The 22,614-nt window shown below is 46.5% G+C and overlaps 1 protein-coding gene across 1 annotated transcript in view; it reads right to left on the bottom strand.

The window, feature by feature from the left end:
- LOC115591355 (leucine-rich repeat-containing protein 24-like) overlaps positions 1-22,614 on the bottom strand; it is a 56,889-nt gene that overhangs the window by 12,885 nt on the left and 21,390 nt on the right. The window contains exons 5-6 of the mRNA XM_030433315.1: positions 17,934-18,196; positions 16,544-17,122 (exon numbers count right to left, since the gene is read on the bottom strand). Of these exons, the coding sequence (XP_030289175.1) occupies positions 16,544-17,122; positions 17,934-18,196 (842 nt within the window). The remainder of the gene's footprint in view (positions 1-16,543; positions 17,123-17,933; positions 18,197-22,614) is intronic.

The following is a 22,614-nucleotide window of genomic DNA, read 5'->3' as shown; positions in this document are numbered from 1 at the left end:
CAGGCCCGGTGAAAGTGACCATATATCCCAGCGTTAAAATCCCGCTGAAAATGCTCTGCTGAAGGCCTCTGTGACTGCTGCTCCCGCCCAGCAGGGGGCGCTCAGGCGTCCTCCATGGACCAGCGGCTCCTGCAGCAGCCAGAAGAGAGAGTCGTGTTGACCCCTCTGTTTCTGCAGAAGCCTCCACACGGTGAAAAGTCCACGATAAAAACCAGGCAGGGTGTGAAACCTCACAGTCTTAAAATCCATTAAGAACACAGAGTCTTGTAATCCCAGGCCACCGACACGCTGCAGGACCAGCCGAGCCAGAGGCCTCCACACCAGGTCCTTCGGTCCATACAGCAGCCTCTTGATGAACTGGAGCCTGAAAGCAGCGCCCCTGCTGGCTAGGTGCACCACTCCCTGTCCTCCCTCCTCCTTCGGAAGGAAGAGGAGAGCCTGTGGCAGCCAGTGCAGTCTGTCCCATAAGAAGTCCACCAGGACCTTCTGGACCTCTGAGAGCAGATTTGAGGGGGGGTCGACACAAGCCAGCCGGTGCCATAAAAAGGAGGACAGACTATTAATGATCAGTGTCCGTCCTCTGAATGTCACACTTGGCAAGAGCCACCTCCACCTCTTCAGCCTGCCCTGTACAGTCTCCAGGACCCCCTCCCAGTTCTTCTTTAAAAACAGTTCATCCCCTAAAAACACTCCCAGATACTTTATCCCACCCGTCTTCCAACACAACCCTCCCGGTAAAACCAACTCACTCAAAGAGTCCTTTTTCACTGACACAGCTTCACTTTTTTCCCAGTTTACCTTAGCTGAAGACAGTTTGTTAAAAAGCCCCACATTCTCCTCTAAAACACATATGTCCCTCTGTGTGTTTAAAACCACCACCACATCATCAGCATATGCCGACAGCTTTACGGCTGCAGGACACCCGGGGAAAACCACTCCTGTCAGCTCTTGTCTGAGTTTGTGCAGCAGGGGTTCGATGGCTAGAGAATACAACATTCCTGACAGCAAGCACCCCTGCCGCACCCCCATCTGGACCTCAAAAGGGGCAGCCAGACCACCGTTTATTTTCAGTATGCTCGCAACCTCACGGTACAGTACCTGGATCCTGGCTATAAAACCTGGGCTGAACCCGAATGCACTGAGCGTCAGCCAAAGGTATTTGTGTTCAACCCGGTCGAATGCCGTCTCCTGGTCTATGGAAATAAGACCAGTATCTATAGCCAATAAGCCGGAAACTTCCAAAACATGCCGAATTAAAGTGACGTTGTCACTTATTAGCCTGCTGAGCACACAGTAAGTCTGGTCCACATGGATGACCTCAGCCATCACCTCCCTGAGCCTCAATGCCAGCGCCTTGGACAGGATCTTGTAGTCCCCACACAGCAGGGAGACCGGCCTCCAGTTCTTTATGTGCTGTAAGTCTCCTTTCTTTGGAAGCAGTGTGATGATGGCTCTCCTGCAGCTCAAAGGTAGACGCCCATCCTGAAAGCTGTCCTGGAGCACCTCCAACATGTCCCGACACAGTAACGGCCAGAAAGCCTTGTAAAAGTCCACAGGTAGACCGTCGATGCCTGGAGCCTTCCCGTTGGCCAGGCTCATGAGGGCCACATGGAGCTCTTCGAAGGTCAGCTCGGCGTCCAGCTGGCTGTTGGTTGTATCCTTTACCTGTGGTAGGCCGGACAGGAAGGAGACGTCCAGCTCTGGGTCTTCCACCAGCTCCGTGTTGTACAGTCCTTTGTAGAACTGGGTGGCGTACCTTCCGATGTCGTTGGTTTCAGTGAAAGAGGAGCCATCTTCAGAATGCAGACAATGTATGATCTTCGTCTGGCCGTTCCTGCGCTCCAGGCCAAAGAAAAACTGTGTGGGGGCGTCCATCTGGGAGGCGTTCAGGTAGTGTGAGCGGACCAGAGCTCCCTGTGCGGTTACACCCAACAGGTTGGCTAAAGCAGCCTTTTTACTTTTAAGGACTTCAACAGTCGCCTGATCTCCTGTACAGCCCAGTAACATCTGTACCTCAGTCTCCAGGTCCTAAAGGGATCTGGTAATGTACTTGGTGACATTGCCAGTATACTGTTTACAAAATTGCTGAATCAGGGTTTTCCCAATATCCCACCACTGTTGCACTGAGGAGAAAGAGGATTTCTTTTCCCTGTGTAAAACCCATAAAAAACTAAAAGCCTCTCTAAAAGAACGATCTGATAAAAGAGCTGTGTTAAAATGACAATAAGCGCTGGAGGTCTTCACATTCCGAATGTAAAAACAGCACTGCACCAGAAAATGATCCGACACACCAACTGGGGTGATGTGACAGCTTTTAAAAATACTAAAATGATGTTTAAAACAGTAAAAGCGGTCCAGCCTGGCCAGAGACAGGGAGTTATCTCTGCAGTGAGTCCAGGTGTACAGTTTAGTCGTGCTGTTAAAACCTCTCCACACATCCACGCCTGAGCCGGGCAGAGGAAGCAGGATGAGGCTCCAGATGGTTCCTGTCTAGTTTAAAATCCTCAGTGCAGTTAAAGTCACCACCCAAGAATAAATAATCATCAGCACACTCGTGTACAACATCACATAAAACATTTAAAAAGTTCATCCTCGCAGCACTTAAAACCGGGGCATAAACACAAATAAAAACAACTTTTACGTTTTCATATAGAGCGTTAACCCTTAAAATGTGTCCAGATATGATGTCCATCACCTCCACAGAGCGAGGAGTAAAAGCTCTGGAGAAGAGGATCCCCACCCTGGCACTGTTGGACCGCTTGTGGCTGAGGAAGACCTCCCCTGGCCACTCCCTCTTCCAGTCCCCCTCGTTGGCAGAGTCACTGTGGGTTTCCTGTACAAACACTACATCCAGGTTTTTAACTGAAACATTTTAAAAACAGAGGCTCTCTTTGCAGCACTACGTGCTCCATTAATATCAATGGTCCCAATATTAATATCTGCCATGGTTTTATTTGATTCTGCGGCTCTAACAGAGAGACAGACAACAACCAAGAGGAGGATTAATTTAAAAATCCTCATAATACTCCTCTTCATCATCATCATCATCATCATCATCATCATCATCAGCAGCAGCAGCAGCAACACCATCCACACCAGTACCACTGCAGATAGCTCTGGCTTTGGTCACCAGTTTCTTTAGCCTGAACACCTCCAGTTTATCAAAAGCATCCTGTCTCCTGAACTGAGCCACAGATCCAATAAAACCAGTGAGATTGGGGAAGAAGTGCTGCTGCTGAACATGCCTCTGACCTTTAGTCTGTGCTAAGAACTGTTTGATGGCCTCTACAGAATATGAGGCAGTTTGCGCTGCCTGAGAGGCAGTCAGCTCTTCCTCCTCCTCCTCCTCAGAGGCAGCTTGGAGCACCCTCCTTGTATTAGCCTCGTTCTACGTCTTTCTACCACCCAGTTCTTCCATTTGTTTCTTTCTCACTGAATTATCACTCGTTCCTTTTACAGTCTGACCCTCCTTTGTTTTTTCCTGCATGTTTAACCCATCTTGCCCAGTTTTCTTTGCATCCTGCAATGCAACAAGTGAGCATGTCTCACCTGGATGCTCCTCCTCAGCTCGATCCGCCACCGGCCAATCCGACCCCGAGACAGCAGCCTCTGTCGCCGGTAGACCCGGTCCCTGTGCCGCCGGCCGATCCGAGCCCGAACCGCCGGCCTCCGCAGCCGGCCGATCAGAGCCCGAACCGCCGGCCTCCTGCCTGGCTTCGGGACGAGCCCGAATCAGGTGCCCCTCAGCCCCACACCCAAAGCACTTCATTGTCTCTGAAGTTACAAATATCACATAATTAAACCCCTCAATATTAAAAGTCAGAGTCAGGTTCAGGTGAGAAGTAGCATCTTTTGGCAGCATGTAAACAGACCTTCTGTGACACACGACGTGCTTTAGCTTCTGTGATCTGCATCCCAACGGAACCATCTTTATGGGGGACACCAGCTGTCCGTACCGGGACAGTGCTTTGGACAGATCCTCGTTTTTTATAAACGGTGGAGCGTTGGAGATCAATATCTTTTTGGCAGGACTCACTAGTGGAAACACCGGAGTGAAAGTGTCTTTGAGAACAACTCCACATTCAACCACCTGCTCCACTTTTCTCACTTCATCTAGAAACATGACCATGGCGCTGTTCATGTGAGAGGCTGATTTGATGCTCTCAAATCCGACCACCTCTCCCACAGCTAAGGCGACCTCCTCCACGGTGTACGGAGACCCGGCACCCACCTTGATGCCGTGTCTCCGTGACAACCGGGAGAGATCACCGCCGCCGACCACCATTGTGTGTGAGGCGCCAACCAGCCAGACAAAGCCTGACCGGCAAACTCACAAAAACACCCTAAAACCCCCCAAAAAACACACCAACACTTAGCAACAAGACTACACCAAACCATATATTAAAGAAAAAAAGACAGCAAAGAGATTAGAAATAGATCGAAACAACTCGATACAGTCGTTCTCACACCGCTCAGCACACTCACTTCTAAGGAATTGGAACAACAACAGCCATGCAGCCTCAGCAGAGTCCTGGAGCCTCAGACACAGCTCATATAGAAGCTGTTCCTCTTATATACACACAAGATCTAAAAAATGAAAGTGCCAGGAAGGCACACAAAAGTATTGAAGGAAAGACCAGAGACACTCTTCTCTGACTCCTACAAGAATGGAGACATCAGCAACCTGATCTTCTTCACAGAGAAGCCACTGGCATGGCACTCTGCTATAAAGACCCACTACCCCTCTGTGAAGAAGGAGGGCATCTGTGATGGCTGGAAGCTGAAGGTCAAAGAAGCAGAAGACCCAGACTCCCCCATGACATCAGTCAACATCTACAAGAATGGGACTGTCATGGTGCAGGGAAACCTCAGGCAGTTTGAGCTGGACTTTCCCCTTATAAAGGAAAGAGCCCAGCAGGAGAAGAGCCTCCCGCCTGAAGACATCCATACCCTACCAGACACAGACACCACCGCCACCCCCACCTGCCCTCCTGCTGACCAGAAGAGTGAGCCCCCCATCTCTGAACAGGCCCAGGACCCCAAGCTGACCTCCATCATCACCGACATGAAGGTGAAGTTCAGTGAGCTAGAGAGAGAGCTGGTCCAGCTGAGAGAGCTGACCAGCCATCAGCTGAGCCAGGAGGAGGCCTTCAACCTCAGCACGGAGCTGAGCAGACTGAGGCAGGACAGAGAGCAGAACCAGACCGAGCTGAGCACCCTGTGGTCTGAGATCAGAGAACTACAGCAGCACCAGGAGAACCATGTAGCAGCGCTGAGCGCCCTGACAGAGGAGGTGAAGGAGCTGACAGAGAAGGTGCAGGAGCTGAGACAGGAGAGAGCTGGCCTCTCTGTCACAGAAACTCCAGGAGACAGACAGAGTCACCCCGGACCTCACAGGACAGTAGGACTCACACCAAGACCACAACCAGGACCCTGGGAGCCCCACCCAGAGATACAAGGACAGAGAAGCTCCATCCACCCAGAGACCTCTCTCTCTCTCTCTCTCTCTCTCTCTCTCTCTCTCTCTCTCCTGCCTTGGTTCACTTACGTCCTCCTTCCTCCTTCCTCCAGCTCCTCCCACCTCTTGCCGCTCACCAAGCTCCACCCACAATAATATGTAGAAAAGGGCAGACGCCCTGAGCTACTCCACCAGGCTCAAGAGCACTCGACTCGACACCCAGAGACAGGTCCTGGACAGAGAGACTCCATCCACCCAGAGACACCAGGACAGAGAGACTCCATCCACCCAGAGATACCTGGACAGAGAGACTCCACCCACCCAGAGACACCAGGACAGAGAGACTCCATCCACCCAGAGACACCTGGACAGAGAGACTCCATCCACCCAGAGACACCTGGACAGAGAGACCCCATCCACCCAGAGACACCTGGACAGAGAGACTCCATCCAGCCAGAGACACCTGGACAGAGAGGCTCCATCCACCCAGAGACCCAGACATAGTCATCCTAATCGACTCCAATGGAAAGTTCTTAAATTAAAAGAAACTTTTCCCCAACCACAAAGTGGCCAAACTCTGGTGCCCAACCAGCCAACATGCCATGGAGCTGCTGTCAGAGGAGCGTCTGGGTTCTCCGAGTCACATCATCATCCACACCGGCACCAACGAGCTGAAGAAGCAGCAGGAGAGAGCGTCAGAGTCACTCAAAGGAGTGATAGAAAAAGCCTCCAGCACCTTCCCCAACAGTAGAGTGGTTATATCAACCCTGCTGCCCAGGAAAGACTTCCACCCAGACACCATCCACAGGATCAACAGCAGCGTATCCAGAGACTGCGTCCTGAGACCCAACGTCCAGCTGGCCCACCACCCCACCCTGGACATCAGCTGCCTTCATGACCACGTCCATCTACTCAAAAACACAGTCCCAATCTTCACCAGTACACTGAAGGACGTCGCTCTCAACCGAGACCAGTCCACCCCCCACACAAGGAACAGGTCGGCCCGCAGCACCCCCAGACTGCCATCCAGACCATCCAGACCACCCCCCCAGAGACCTCACCATCTTCATACCCCAACACGACTACCCCAGCAGGGCAGCTACGAACCCCCTCACACCCGACCAGGGCCCCTCCTGCCCCCAGGAGCCCCACCCCGGCACCGTCACCAGGAGCCACGCCCTGGCCCACTGAGCTACGCTCAGGTGGTGAGGAGAGCAGCAGACCCCCCACTTACCCTTCCAACCTCCAACCCCACCCCTACACCTCCACACAGCCAGCTGAGAGACATCCAGCTCATGCTCAGCCTGCTCTGCTCCCACCTGATAGGTCAAACACAGTAGACAACCCTAGAGTGTTTACTTCTATTTTATTTTATTATTATTATTTTATCATTTTATTTATTTATGTTTTAATTATTATTATCTATTATTGTACATATTTACTTATTTATTTATTCATCCATGTTAAAGGGTTATAATATTATTAGGTCCAAACTCCTGATACCTAACATGTTCCAAATCTCCTCATTGACAATAGGATTGGAAGTTTATCTCATTTTAACACAGAATGCTACATGTTGAGTTTTAAACCTAATGACATCTAAATCTTTTGTAATCTCATGTTAGAACATCCAGGGTCTGAGGTCATCTGCTTTTGGCCTTAAGGGCAAGACCCCAGACTTTAAGAAAGAATTGAAGAATTCAGATATCATTGTTTTGCAGGAGACTTGGAATAGAGGAGACATGCCCGCTGGTTGTCCTTTAGAATATAGAGAAATCATTTTCCCATCAACCAAACTGAGAAGTGTAAGCCAAGGCAGAGATTCAGGAGGGATGTTGATCTGGTACAAGACGAACCTCACTCACTCAATCGAATCACTCAAAAAGGAGATTTCTCAATTTGGATCAAAATAAAAAAAGAGGTGGTCTCCACAGACAGAGACATATTCATGTGTACAGCCTATATCCCCCCATCAGAGTCCCCTTATTATAACCAAAACAGCTTCTCCATCCTTGAAGATGAGATCAGCTTCTACCAGACACAAGGAAACGTGCTGATCTGTGATGACCTTAACGCCAGAACAGGCACAGAACCAGATCAGATCAATGCACAGGGAGACAGACATATACCTGGCCAGATCAACAACCCCACTCCTTCACACCGAAACAGGAACAACTTTGACAAAACCGTCAACAGAAATGGGCAGCAGCTGCTGCAGTTGTGTCGCACGCTGGGTCTGTACATCGTCAACGGTCGGCTTCGAGGGGACTCCTTTGGTCTCTACACTCACAGCTCTCCTCTTGGCAACAGCACTGTGGACTAGGTATTACAGACCTGGAGCCCTTCAGTGTTAGAGCATTCACTGTCAGCCCCCTCACACCCTTACCTGATCACAGCAAAATCACCCTATACATTAGTAAGACACCACCTGACCCCCATGTAGCAGAGCCCAGTAAACGCAACCCCTCCAAACAACCTTATAGATGGACAAGTAATAATAATTGACTCAAACAATTTTTGGAAAAAATGGCATTCATTCAACAAATCAAACAAGGAAGAATTGGCTATTCAAAATGGGGAAATATGGAAGAAACATTTTGAAAATCTATACAGTGCAATCACACTGGATTCAGACCAAAATAATCTACTCAACAAACTAGAAATCCTTGAATCAATCATTAAAGACAACCAAAATCCTTTAGATTATGAGATTAATGAAGGGGAACTGCTGGCTAAGATCCAGGCCCTGCAGCCGAGGAAAGCAAGTGGCCCTGATGGCATCTTAAATGAAATGCTTCAGTTTAGCAGCCAGAAAATCAAGACTTGCCATACAGAAATTATTCAATCTGATACTTAACATTGGAAATTTTCCTGACACCTGGAGCCAAGGGCTTATCACTCCAATCTTCAAAAGTATTCAACCTGGTTCTGAACATTGGAAATTTCCCTGACATCCGGAGCACAGGAATCATCACACCAATCTTTAAAAATGGAAATAAATTTGATCCAAACAGTTACAGAGGCATATGTGTCAGCAGCAACCTGGGGAAGTTCTGCAGCATCTTAAACAGCCGACTGCAAAACTTCCTCAGTGAGCACAAAGTCCTGAACAAGAGTCAGATTGGTTTTACACCACAACATCGAACTACAGACCACATCTACACCCTCCACACTCTCATTAATGAAGACGTCCACCAGAACAACAACAAAATTCATTCTTGTTTTGTAGATTTCAAAAAAGCATTTGACTCCATTTGGCATAACGGTCTGTTCCTGAAATTGATTGAAAAAGGTGTTGGGGGGGAACCTACGATATCATTAAAACAATGTACACAAATAATAAATGTGCTGTGAAAATTGGCAACATGGAAACTGACTTCTTCCCCCAAAGTAGAGGAGTGAAGCAGGGCTGCAGTCTGAGCCCCACCCTGTTTAACATTTATATTGATGAACTGGCCAAATCCCTGGAAGAGTCAGAGATCCCTGGTGTCACCCTGTCTGACACAGAAATTAAATGCCTACTTTTTGCAGATGATGTAATACTGCTCGCTCCATCTAAGGAGGCATTACAACAACAACTGGATCATCTGCAAACCTTCTGTCAGACATGGGCACTGACAGTCAATCTGGAAAAGACTCGAATTATGGTCTTCCAGAAACGACCCAGGTGTCAGGGAAACCTACACAGGTTCTTACTGGGCTCCACTGACATAGAACACACACACAGCTACACATATTTAGGACTAAAAATTACTTCAACAGGGAATTTCAATCTGGCCGTTAATGATCTCAGAGACAAAGGAAGAAGGGCTTTTTACGCTATAAAGAAGTCTTCAAAAATTGATATACCTGTTAGAATCTGGCTGAAAATATTTAAATATATAATCGAACCAATCCTACTTTATGGTAGTGAAGTGTGGGGTCCTCTTGTAAACCAAGACTTTGAAAAATGGGACAAACACCCAATGGAAACCCTTCACACTGAGATCTGTAAGAGCATCCTCAAAGTCCACAGGAACACCCCCAATAATGGATGCAGAGCTGAACTGGGCCAATTTCCCCTTTTAATTAGGATACAAAAAAGAGCAATCAAATTCTACAAACACCTTAAAGCAAGTGACCCAAACTCCTACCACTACAAAGCTCTCCATCTCCAAGAGGAGCAGATAGAGAGGAGTCCCCTCAGCCAGCTGGTCCTGAGGCTCACCTCCTCTAACAGCACCAGGCCTCAGGACCGCCCCCACACAATCTGGACCAACCAGATTATAGCTAAAGAAAAAGAAACTTACATTAACTATTGGACATCCACCACAAAAACTCAAAGCAAACTTCAATGTTATTCAGATCTAAACAGACAGTACACGCTGGCAGAGTACCTGACCACCGTGACTGATGGGAAACTGAGAAAGACTTTAACCATGTACAGACTCAGTGACCACAGCCTGGCCATAGAGACGGGCCGACACCGGCAGACCTGGCTGCCCAGAGAGGACCGGCTGTGTCAGCTCTGTCCACACAGACAGGTGGAGACTGAGACATATTTCCTGCTACAGTGTAGCGCATATCAAGACATTAGAACAAAGTTCTTTACACAAATTAAATGCAAACTCCAAGATTTTGATTCACTCTCTGACCAGATTAAAATGCAACACGTACTTGGAGAAAACAGTGTCAGCGCCATAGAAGCAGCTCGATATGTGAGAGCCTGTCACAGCCTCAGAGATGAGCAGCACAACACATGAAAGCAGTTTGTCTCCTCACTGTCTGTCCAATCACCTCCTCTACTCCATGTGGGCTTTTTGTTTGTTTGTTTGTTTGTTTGTTTGGGGTTTTTGTTCTTGACCTGTTTCTTTGTTGTTGTTTTTATTTTATTTTAATTTTTTATTATTATTATTATTATTATTACTATTGTTTTATTTTATTTTATTTATTTATTTATTTTATTTTTTACATTTGACTCGCCATTGTATTAATATATTCTTGTTAATTGTTTCTTTCTTTATTGATTCTGAACAAATGTTAATTACTTCTATGCCATTTTGCCATTCTGACATTTTTTTTTTTTTCTTTTTATTTATCAATCTATGTTATTCTATTTAATGAATTGTATCATCATTGAAGCTTTGGCAATATTGTTCATTTGACATTCATGCCAATAAAGCACACTGAAATTGAAAATTTAAATTGAGAGGGAGAGAGAGAGAGAGAGGGAGGGGGGGGGGGGGGGGGGGGGGGGGGGGAGAGAGAGAGATTTGATTTTTAAGAATGACTTTATTCTGTCATTCTTTTAAAAAAAAACTATTTACAAATAAATATGGTCATCTTCAGACACACAGACAAACCAATAAATGAGTACACAGTAAAAAATTACAATAACTCTTCAGAAAAGAGCAGCTGGCTTTCCTTCACAGAGCACAACACGTCACCGTGAGCCCACATCAGGCTAAACTCATCCACATCTTTCATTTCTTTATAATAGTTAAAATCGATCATTATTCTGGCTTTAATCATCCTCTTGAACAACAGTGCCAGATTAATGTCTACCGAATGGTCAATTTTTCTCTTCCTACTCACATATACAGCCATCTTCGCTTGTCCCAACATGAAGTTTGCTAGTTGACATTTGTGTTTGGCTGACTTTCTGTACTTGACACCACAAATGAACTGTTGTGTGGAGAAAAATTCCCCCATTTTTTGAAACAACTTTTTCAACAAGACGAACAATGGTGCCAGATGCTCACACTCTGAAAAACAGTGAAACACTGTTTCTTTGTGAGGACAGGAAGGACAAGCATCACTTACACCGCTGTTAATTACAGCCAGGAAAACATTGACAGCTACTGCACCATGTAAGAGCCTCCACTGTAGGTCGGCTACCCTCTTTGTTAGCGGGGGTTTATACAAACCACTCCAGGCAGGTTTGACTTCACCTCCCAAGTGTAGGTGACCTCGCCAAGGTGTGTCAACACGTTCATTAAGCTTGTTTTTGTTAAGCCCCTTCACTAACATTTTATACACAGCTTTACCTTTTACCTCTTGTAGGTTTAGCAGAGTACAACTGTTCTCAAAAAAAACCCCAGTACAGTTGCCAAACCTGGGATGAACACCTAAGGGAGGAAAAGGATCATCAGCATCAGGCACAGTCACACTGTGACAGTAGTTTTCTAACAGGACACATTCATGTCCAGTCAGACAGTGTTTCCAGTGTTCAAGAAGCTGCTTGATAATCCTCACTGATCATATACCCAGTCTTGCTGCTAGTGCAGCTGCATTGTTCAAATCAAATCCAGCAATGTCCACCACAGATCCGAGGGTTAAAATCCTTGTTCTGTAGAACAATTCAGTCATTGCCGGTCCCACCCAGCTGGGGGCATCCAACCGTCCTCCGTGCACCAATGGCTCCCTCAATAACCAGTAAAGGGAGTCACTGTGCTCCAGTCTCTCCTTCACCAGTGTTTTCCACACTGTGAAGACACCACGGTAGAAGGATGGTAGAGTCTGAAGTTTCAAAGTTTGTACATCCATTAAAAACAAGGAGTTCTGCAGTCCCAGACCACCAAACTGTTGTAGGACCTTGTGTGCAAGCGGTCTCCATACCAAGTCTTTAGGGCCAAACAGTAGTCTCTGGATAAAAAGGAGGCGGAAAGTGGCGCCTCTACTTGGTAGATGTATGAGCCCCTGTCCTCCCTCTTCCTTGGGAAGAAACAGAACAGCCTGAGGAACCCAATGTAGTTTATCCCAGAAGAAGTTTACCAGAACAGTTTGAATTCTGGAGAGCAAGTTAGGGGGGGGGATCTACACAAGCCAGTCTGTGCCATAAAGAAGAGGACACCAGATTGTTGATAATTAGTGTGCGCCCTCTATATGACATGCTTGGAAGAAGCCACCTCCATTTTTTAAGCTTGCCCTCTATTTTCTCTAAAGTGTTCTCCCAGTTTTTCTCTAACATGGATTCCTCACCCAAAAACACCCCCAAGTACTTCAGCCCCTCTTTCTTCCAAGTGAGCCCTCCTGGTAGAGTCAAGGTGTTTAAAGTCTTTTTCCCAATGAGTACAGCTTCACTCTTTTTCCAGTTAATGGTGGCAGATGATATTTTTTTAAAAAGACCTACATTTTCTTCTAAGATGTGAATATCGCTCTGTTTATTGAGGATAATCACCACATCATCTGCGTACGCTGATAGCTTAAATGCTGACGCGCACACTGGAAAACAAACACCAGAGAGCTCTCTCCTGAGTTTGTTCAGCAGAGGTTCAATGGCAAGGGAATATAACATCCCGGAAAGAGAGCATCCCTGCCGCACCCCCCTCTGGACCACTAAAGGTGCGGCCAAGCCACCATTAACTTTAAGTATACTCGCAATGTCACAGTACAGTACCTGGATCTTAGCAATAAAACCTGGGCTGAACCCAAAAGCTTTCAGTGTCTGCCATAGATACTGATGTTCAACCCGGTCAAATGCCTTTTCCTGATCTATGGAAATAAGACCAGCATCTACACCCAACGAGCCAGAGACATCCAAAATATGTTGAATAAAAGTGATATTATCACTTATTAACCTGCCGGACACACAGTAGGTCTGGTCAACATGAATGACCTTGCTCATCACCTCTCTTAGTCTGGACGCCAGAGCTTTAGAGATGATTTTATAATCTCCACACAGCAGGGAGACTGGCCTCCAGTTCTTAAGATACTGCAGATCTCCTTTTTTCGGCAGCAATGTGATCACTGCCCTCCTGCAGCTCAGTGGTAGTTGTCCTTTACGCAGACTTTCCTGGAACACCTCCAGCAGATCTCCACCCATCACTGACCAGAACGTTTTATAAAACTCAACAGGAAGGCCGTCGATGCCAGGAGCTTTACCGGTTCCGAGACTCATTGCAGCAGTGTAGAGTTCCTCTAGAGATAGTTCTTCATCCAACACTGTGTTAGTGTCATCATCAACACGAGGTAATCCAGTAAAAAAGGGGTCCGGCCAGCACCAAATCCACCCCTGTACTGTGATGCCCAACAGGTTGGCAAGAGCAGCTTTTTTTAGATTTAAGGGCTTCAATGTGTCCTTGATTTTTGGTAGAATCTACCAGACTCTGTAGTTCTACTACTTCTATCTCTAGGTCTTGAAGAGACCTGGTGATATACTTGGTGACATTGCGGGTATACTGTTGACAAAGCTGTTTGATAAGACTTTTACCAAAATCCCACCACCGCTGTACTGAAGAAAAGCCAGACTTATTCTTTTGATGTGAACACCATAAAAAAATAAAAGCTTCTCTAAAAGATTTGTCATTTAAAAGATTAGCCGGCCGAGCCCGCCAGCTCAGCTGTCCTCGCTGACCCGGGCCGCTCTTTAGCCTGAGGGCAGGAGCGGATCACATGTCCCTCATCCCCACAACCAAAACACTTCATAGTTTCAGATGTTGCGAACACAATGTAGCTGAAATTGTCAATTTTGAAACTGAAGGTCAGGTTTAGATCCGCCGTGTTGTCTTTCGGGATCATGAAGACCTGCCTTCTGTGACACACCACATGTTTTAGTTTTGGTGACTTGCATCCCAAAAGCACCATTTTAATGGGAGACACCAGCTGCCCGTAGCGCGACAGCTCTTTGGCCAACTCCTTGTTTTTAATGAATGGAGGTGCATTAGAGATCATGATTTTCTTTGCTGGATTCACCAGCGGGAGAACAGGTGTAAACGATTCATTCACCACAACACCACTCTCAACTACCTTCTCCACTTTGCTAATGTCGTCCAAAAAGATGACAATAGCGCTGTTCATCCTGGAGGCAGATTTGATACTATCAAACCCCACAACCTCTCCAACAGCATAGCTGGCCTCCTCCACTGAACAAACGACATGCGGGGAAATCTTTACCGCATGTCGGCGTGTCAGTTTCTCCAGCTCCACCTGACTGCTGACAACGGGCATGATGCCCGACTGTCAACAGCAAACAAACACACACACTGCAACAAACAATACAATACAGTCAACACAAACAAAAAAACTTAACACATAGAATATAGAAAAAGTTTGAAACTCACTCGCTCCGTAGATCACTCACTCAAGCTCGCTCATGCTCGCGCATGCGCGCACACACACACAGAGAGAAGAGAGAGAGAGAGAGAGAGAGAGAGAGGGAGAGAGGGAGAGAGAGAGAGAGAGAGAAATCCACCATGCACATAGATGAGACGTGACAGTGGAGCAACTTGAAGTTATAAATCCATTAACATAACTTCCTTGTGGGGGCTAACAAGTCGCCTTCCACTTATTCAACGTGCTTAAATATGACAAATAAAATAATAAATAATACATTTGTGCTTGTAAATGACAGTTCAGAATAAAAACAGTCACAGTAGTCAATTTTTGGTTTTGTCACATGTTTAGATGTGTAGCCTGTATTTCTAGTTTGCACTTGCCTTCCAATAAATAGTCTAATAATAAACCAGTGTTTCATTGCTTTTTAAGAATTGCAGCTGAATTGCATGTCTTCTAAACCTCAGTATTATGATAATGTGAATAAACTCATGTTGACAATAAATTGTTGACACAAAAGAAATGGCAATTGCATATCACTCACAGCTACACAGGATACACAGCTAAGTAGCTAGCTTTCTATAAGTACTTTGTTTATTAATTTTACATTAATTCATCTACATATTGTGTTATTGTGCGCACTGTGTGCGTGCATGTACTGCCCTATTCGGACTTTGAGCCCCTGCCCCCCAATCAGGTGCACATCCCTGATGTCAGACTTGTGGCCCTTTGATGCATGTCATCCCATCACCTGTCACTCTCATGCTGTCTTGTCAAATAAAGCCATGAAAAAGGTGTGCTATTTTTAGTCAGCAGAAAGCGACAGGGCCTTAGGCCAACAGAAAGCTGGTCCAAAGTCAAAGGCGCAATCTGTTAACTGCTTTTTAAAAGACTCATCATTCAGATAAGAAACGACTACAAAGGCAGTTTCTGAACACCCATACACTCTGGTTTTATGGTTGGAGAAGCTGCTTTCAGTAGTTTGAAATGTTTCCATGCATACAGTAAGGTTTGTGTCACAAATACTGTGGCAAATATAATCAGCAACACTAAAAACTGTTGTTGTAAACTCGACAGAAGAGATGAAACCCTCCAGAGGAAACTAAACTAATTTTCTTTCTTAAGAAGACACAGCAGTGCTCCTCCTCCTCCTCAGTTAAATATCAGTTTATTTTCTCATATATGCAGTCAAACAGAGTTGTTGATAGGACAGATGATTATGAGATGGCAAAGGCAGAGGGTCCAGCAGCTGAGGACCACATCCCTGTCCCTCAGTGAACACGAGTGCCACTGTTTAATAGCAATGCTCCAGGTCCTGGTGCACCTGGCTCTTAAAGGGAATGGAAGATGAAGCTCTGATTGGTTTAATATATGTCATGTCTGAAAACACACCAACTGATATTTCTAAATAAAACCCCTTTGCCCTGTGTGCCTCACTTTGCACCAAGATCTTCTGCCGTTTAACTGGCAAAATGGACTTGTTCCATGTGCCATGGACTGTTTAAACACAACTGTTAAACAAAACATAAGAATTATTATTACATCCCATTTCTGCTAAAAGATTCTCCTACAACCCCCTAAATCCTACACACCAGACCTTTAAATATTCATTCACATGCTTTTTGTTGTCTTCTCTGTTGGTGTTGGTTTTTGTAAGTGAAGAGCTTTGTAACCCTTTTTAAAAAAAATGCTGAATAAGGTTTTAGTGACTTACTTACTAGTCTGCATGTTCATAGGGTGGTCATTTGTATTCAGCTGTACTGTCGTAGTGTGCACTGGCTGGTATTAGATGTTTCTTTAGAGTCCATATTACCTAGTGCACTTTAAAAGGTTTCTTTTTTCCTATAAGCCTCAAACAGACAGTAGATCATAGTCCAAAAGTAAATGTTTAGAGTTTTAAGATTGCAAACTGTGAGTAGCCTGCTTTCATCAATGTATCAATGTCAGAAAACAATTGCTTGTTATGGATATCAAACCTTGTGTTGTTCCAAAAATATATCCCGCCCCTAAATGTATAGATGTAATAAACTGTAGAGTCAAACAGACACACACCTTCTCAGCTCCATCAGCCTCCTTCTCTCGTTGGTGATGACGGCTGTAGATCATGGCAACCAACAGCAGAGCAGTCAGAGCCAGCAGGCTGATGCCAACAGCAATGGCAGTCTGAGTGGCGGCTCCCAGAGAGCTGAAGGCCATGCTGCCCAGAGCGTACAGGGGCTCCCTGCTCACATCTGAGCCCAATGCAGGACCGTGGCTCCTTAGCCGGGGCCAGGCAGGAGAGAATGGCGAGGATACCTGGGACCATGTGGCCCAGATGGAGGAGGAAGAGGAGGAGGAGGAGGAAGTAGATGAGTTGATGGCAAGCTGAAAGGTCACCCTGGCCACACCACCTGCATTCCAGGCTTCACATTCATAGAAACCTGCATGAGCCACAGTCACATTACTGAGAAACAACATTCCACTGCCAGTGTCAGGGTCGAAGCGCTCGCCTTCAGTTTTCTGCAGACTGACTCTGCCTTCCTCTGACGGCTCCTCCGTTCTGCCCACTGCATCTCCTCCAGCACCCAGCTCCTGAACCAGGCCTCTGGGAGAAAGCACCACTTTACCCTGGGATGCCTTCCTCCAGGTCACCTGTAAAGATTTGTAGTGTTTCATAATCAGTGAACTTGTTAAGAAAGTTGTAATTACACGATTAATCATTTAAAAAATATATATTACATTAGCTGTCAGTCAGTCAGTCAGTCTGTCAGTCTGTCTGTCTGTGGAGTGATTTTTGGCAGTGAGATAGCATCACAAAGACACAATGTAGTCACTAAACTTTACAGGTGTGTAGTTGAGATCAAAATGAAAACTTAGTTTGGTGTGGTCTGACCCATTATTACTATTATTATTATTAACGTAATATTGTAGTAATGACTACTGAGTAGTACTGGGTCTGAACATGAACATGATAATGGACATCGTGGCTGGTGTGATCACATGGACTGAGGGTCTCTTGGTCTGTTGTTGATGGTCTATCTTTATCATCATTATCGCTATCGCTGTAGTTATGATAAATTATCATATCTCTATAATAGTAGCAGCTAACAGTAGCAGATTAACAGAAATCTAAGCACGATATCTCCGCCTGGTAAAGGGCAGTTTTCCTTGGTGCTGTGGCCAAATGCTTACTCTGTCTCATGTTGAACTGCTGACTATGGAAAGTGTCATTTGGTAAGTGTTTCTGTGATATGGTGCTATTTAAATAAAATTGATTTGACCTGACCCAGGCCACCTGTAATCTTTTTTGTGACAGTAAGAGTCACAAATGACTTCAATGAATTGTACAGTTGCACATGAAACTTTTACTGACATCAGAACAGAAGTTCTCTCACACCCTTCACATTCCAAAATAAGAAGCAAGTGCCTAATCTTCATGTAATGGCATGCAAACTATCCCTACCTGTGGCCGAGGGTAACCAGAAGCGTGGCAGGACACCCTCAGGCTCTCTCCAAGGTGTACAGCTAGCCGCCTGGGTTCCAGCTGCACCAGCGGTGGGATACACACCAGGCTATTGAGGGGGACCTCCACAAGGCTTAGGTGGGAGAGGCGTGGCGGCTCTGTACAGACGAGCCGACGTTCTGCAGAGCTGAGCAACCGCTGGCCCTCCTCATCGATCCAGCTCCTCAGCCAGTGGAGAGCACAGTCACAGCGCCATGGGTTGTCTGCAGCAGAGCATAGGACAGGACCTTAGGTCAGAACCCCTTGATGCTGAGCAAGTCGGGGTCCTGGCCATTGGTGTTGGTATGAAGAGGACATTACAGTGAACTAAAGGCAATGTTTTGAATGGAATTAATAAGGTACATATAAGTCACATAAGGAATGCATATGTATCAATGTAGAGGAGGATTTTGAATTGTTTGGACTCATCTGTAGGAAACAAGGACACTTCACATGCTGTTTGTTAAAGGTGTCATTGTCCGAAGGAAAAGGAGTTCCAGAACACAGGAGCTACTCCTACAGTCTCCTTTTGTCCTATTTTCTAATGTGATGGGCAGCCAGGGGAGTTTTGCAGCAGCATTTTGTGCATCTAGTAACTGATTATTGGATGTCTTGCCAAGACCAGTGAGAAGAGAGTTCCAAGCTGTGAGAAAATAAACGCATGAATAATCATCGCCAACTAAGGTGTTGGCACAATGGGCCTGAATTTTTCTCAGTTGGTAAAAACAGAAACAAAGTGAACAATGTACAGGCTGGTCAAGGTTCAAGTCCTGACCCATAAAAACACCTAGATGGACAGTAGGTTTAGTGGAGATATTTAATCACCTTAAAGACAACGCCATCAGGGGCAGAAATAAGAACTTCAGTTTTGTCAGTGTTAAGCTGAAGACAATTAGCAATCTTTTACAGAGCAGAGGCAATTTGGTAGAACAGAGAATCAAACATTATCAGGCTTTGGAGAAATGTATGATTGAATATCATAACAATGCTCGGAGATATACTTAAAATTGCTTTTCATCTGCCAGAGAGGAAGCAAAATGCAAAGCACACAGCAGTGGGCCCAGGACAGAACCCTGGGAAACCCCAGAGGACAATGACTCAGTTGATGAGGCGTAGTTATCAACTGGAAATTAGAAAGGATGTCTGACAGTGCACAATCAGAATCAGAACCAGAACCTTTATTTGTCCCGCAAATGGGGAAATTTCTGTCACAGCAGCCAAAGGACAGTAATATTACAATAAACAATGATAATAAAAAGGTAATAGTGTATACCTAATATTGTACGATATGAACATGCAATTATAAACAATGTGGGCAGTGTATTGTTTGTTAATAAATACAAAATATTGGTATTAAATGTCCAGTCAGTGTAAACCAAAATGAGAAATGGGTTATGTGTACAGTTGTATTGCACAGTAAGGTCTACTGGGAGCAGTGCTGGTTGTATAGTCTGACAGCAGCAGGAAGGAAGGACCTGTGCTACCTCTCCTTCACACACTTGGACCTGTGCTACCTCTCCTTCACACACTTGGACCTGTGCTACCTCTCCTTCACACACTTGGACCTGTGCTACCTCTCCTTTACACACTTGGACCTGTGGTACCTCTCCTTCACACACTTGGACCTGTGATACCTCTCCTTCACACACTTGGACCTGTGCTACCTCTCCTTTACACACTTGGACCTGTGGTACCTCTCCATCACACACTTGGACCTGTGATACCTCTCCTTCACACACTTGGACCTGTGATACCTCTCCTTCACACACTTGGACCTGTGATACCTCTCCTTTACACACTTGGACCTGTGGTACCTCTCCATCACACACTTGGACCTGTGATAGCTCTCCTTCACACACTTGGACCTGTGATACCTCTCCTTCACACACTTGGACCTGTGATACCTCTCCTTCACACACTTGGACCTGTGATACCTCTCCTTCACACACTTGGACCTGTGATACCTCTCCTTCACACACTTGGACCTGGGTACCTCTCCTTACCACACTTGGACCTGTGGTACCTCTCCTTCACACACTTGGACCTGTGATACCTCTCCTTCACACACCTTGGACCTGTGATACCTCTCCTTCACACACTTGGACCTGTGATACCTCTCCTTCACACACCTGGACCGTGTGATACCTCTCCTTCACAAACTTGGACCTGTGATACCTCTCCTTCACAATCTTGGACCTGTGATACCTCTCCTTCACACACTTGGACCTGTGCTACCTCTCCTTCACACACTTGGACCTGTGGTACCTCTCCTTTACACACTTGGACCTGTGATACCTCTCCTTCACACACTTGGACCTGTGCTACCTCTCCTTCACACACTTGGACCTGTGGTACCTCTCCTTTACACACTTGGACCTGTGATACCTCTCCTTCACACACTTGGACCTGTGCTACCTCTCCTTTACACACTTGGACCTGTGATACCTCTCCTTCACACACTTGGACCTGTGGTACCTCTCCTTTACACACTTGGACCTGTGGTACCTCTCCATCACACACTTGGACCTGTGCTACCTCTCCTTCACACACTTGGACCTGTGATACCTCTCCTTCACACACTTGGACCTGTGATACCTCTCCTTCACACACTTGGACCTGTGGTACCTCTCCATCACACACTTGGACCTGTGATACCTCTCCTTCACACACTTGGACCTGTGGTACCTCTCCTTCACACACTTGGACCTGTGATACCTCTCCTTCACACACTTGGACCTGTGGTACCTCTCCATCACACACTTGGACCTGTGATACCTCTCCTTCACACACTTGGACCTGTGATACCTCTCCTTTACACACTTGGACCTGTGGTACCTCTCCATCACACACTTGGACCTGTGATAGCTCTCCTTCACACACTTGGACCTGTGATACCTCTCCTTCACACACTTGGACCTGTGATACCTCTCCTTCACACACTTGGACCTGTGGTACCTCTCCTTCACACACTTGGACCTGTGGTACCTCTCCTTCAAACACTTGGACCTGTGATACCTCTCCTTCACACACCTGGACCTGTGATACCTCTCCTTCACACACTTGGACCTGTGATACCTCTCCTTCACACACCTGGACCTGTGATACCTCTCCTTCACACACTTGGACCTGTGGTATCTCTCCTTCACACACTTGGACCTGTGATACCTCTCCTTCACACACTTGGACCTGTGGTACCTCTCCTTCACACACTTGGACCTGTGGTACCTCTCCTTCACACACTTGGACCTGTTGATACCTCTCCTTCACACACTTGGACCTGTGATACCTCTCCTTCACACACTTGGACCTGTGGTACCTCTCCTTCACACACTTGGACCTGTGATACCTCTCCTTCACACACTTGGACCTGTGATACCTCTCCTTCACACACTTGGACCTGTGCTACCTCTCCTTCACACACTTGGACCTGTGGTACCTCTCCTTCACACACTTGGACCTGTGATACCTCTCCTTCACACACTTGGACCTGTGGTACCTCTCCTTCACACACTTGGACCTGTGATACCTCTCCTTCACACACTTGGACCTGTGGTACCTCTCCTTCACACACTTGGACCTGTGCTACCTCTCCTTCACACACTTGGACCTGTGCTACCTCTCCTTCACACACTTGGACCTGTGGTACCTCTCCTTCACACACTTGGACCTGTGCTACCTCTCCTACACACACTTGGACCTGTGGTACCTCTCCTTCACACACTTGGACCTGTGATAGCTCTCCTTCACACACTTGGACCTGTGATACCTCTCCTTCACACACCTGGACCTGTGGTACCTCTCCTTCACACACTTGGACCTGTGCTACCTCTCCTTCACACACTTGGACCTGTGCTACCTCTCCTTCACACACTTGGACCTGTGATACCTCTCCTTCACACACTTGGACCTGTGGTACCTCTCCATCACACACTTGGACCTGTGATAGCTCTCCTTTACACACTTGGACCTGTGGTACCTCTCCATCACACACTTGGACCTGTGATACCTCTCCTTCACACACTTGGACCTGTGATACCTCTCCTTCACACACTTGGACCTGTGATACCTCTCCTTCACACACTTGGACCTGTGATACCTCTCCTTTACACACTTGGACCTGTGGTACCTCTCCATCACACACTTGGACCTGTGATAGCTCTCCTTCACACACTTGGACCTGTGATACCTCTCCTTCACACACTTGGACCTGTGATACCTCTCCTTCACACACTTGGACCTGTGGTACCTCTCCTTCACACACTTGGACCTGTGGTACCTCTCCTTCAAACACTTGGACCTGTGATACCTCTCCTTCACACACCTGGACCTGTGATACCTCTCCTTCACACACTTGGACCTGTGATACCTCTCCTTCACACACCTGGACCTGTGATACCTCTCCTTCACACACTTGGACCTGTGGTACCTCTCCTTCACACACTTGGACCTGTGATACCTCTCCTTCACACACTTGGACCTGTGATACCTCTCCTTCACACACTTGGACCTGTGGTACCTCTCCTTCACACACTTGGACCTGTGGTACTTCTCCTTCACACACTTGGACCTGTGCTACCTCTCCTTCACACACTTGGACCTGTGATACCTCTCCTTCACACACTTGGACCTGTGGTACCTCTCC

The sequence above is a fragment of the Sparus aurata genome, chromosome 11 (genome assembly GCF_900880675.1).
Source record: "Sparus aurata chromosome 11, fSpaAur1.1, whole genome shotgun sequence".
Lineage (NCBI taxonomy): Eukaryota > Metazoa > Chordata > Actinopteri > Spariformes > Sparidae > Sparus > Sparus aurata.
The sequence above is the reverse complement of the archived record's forward strand: the minus strand, read 5'-3'. Positions and strand labels throughout refer to the sequence as shown.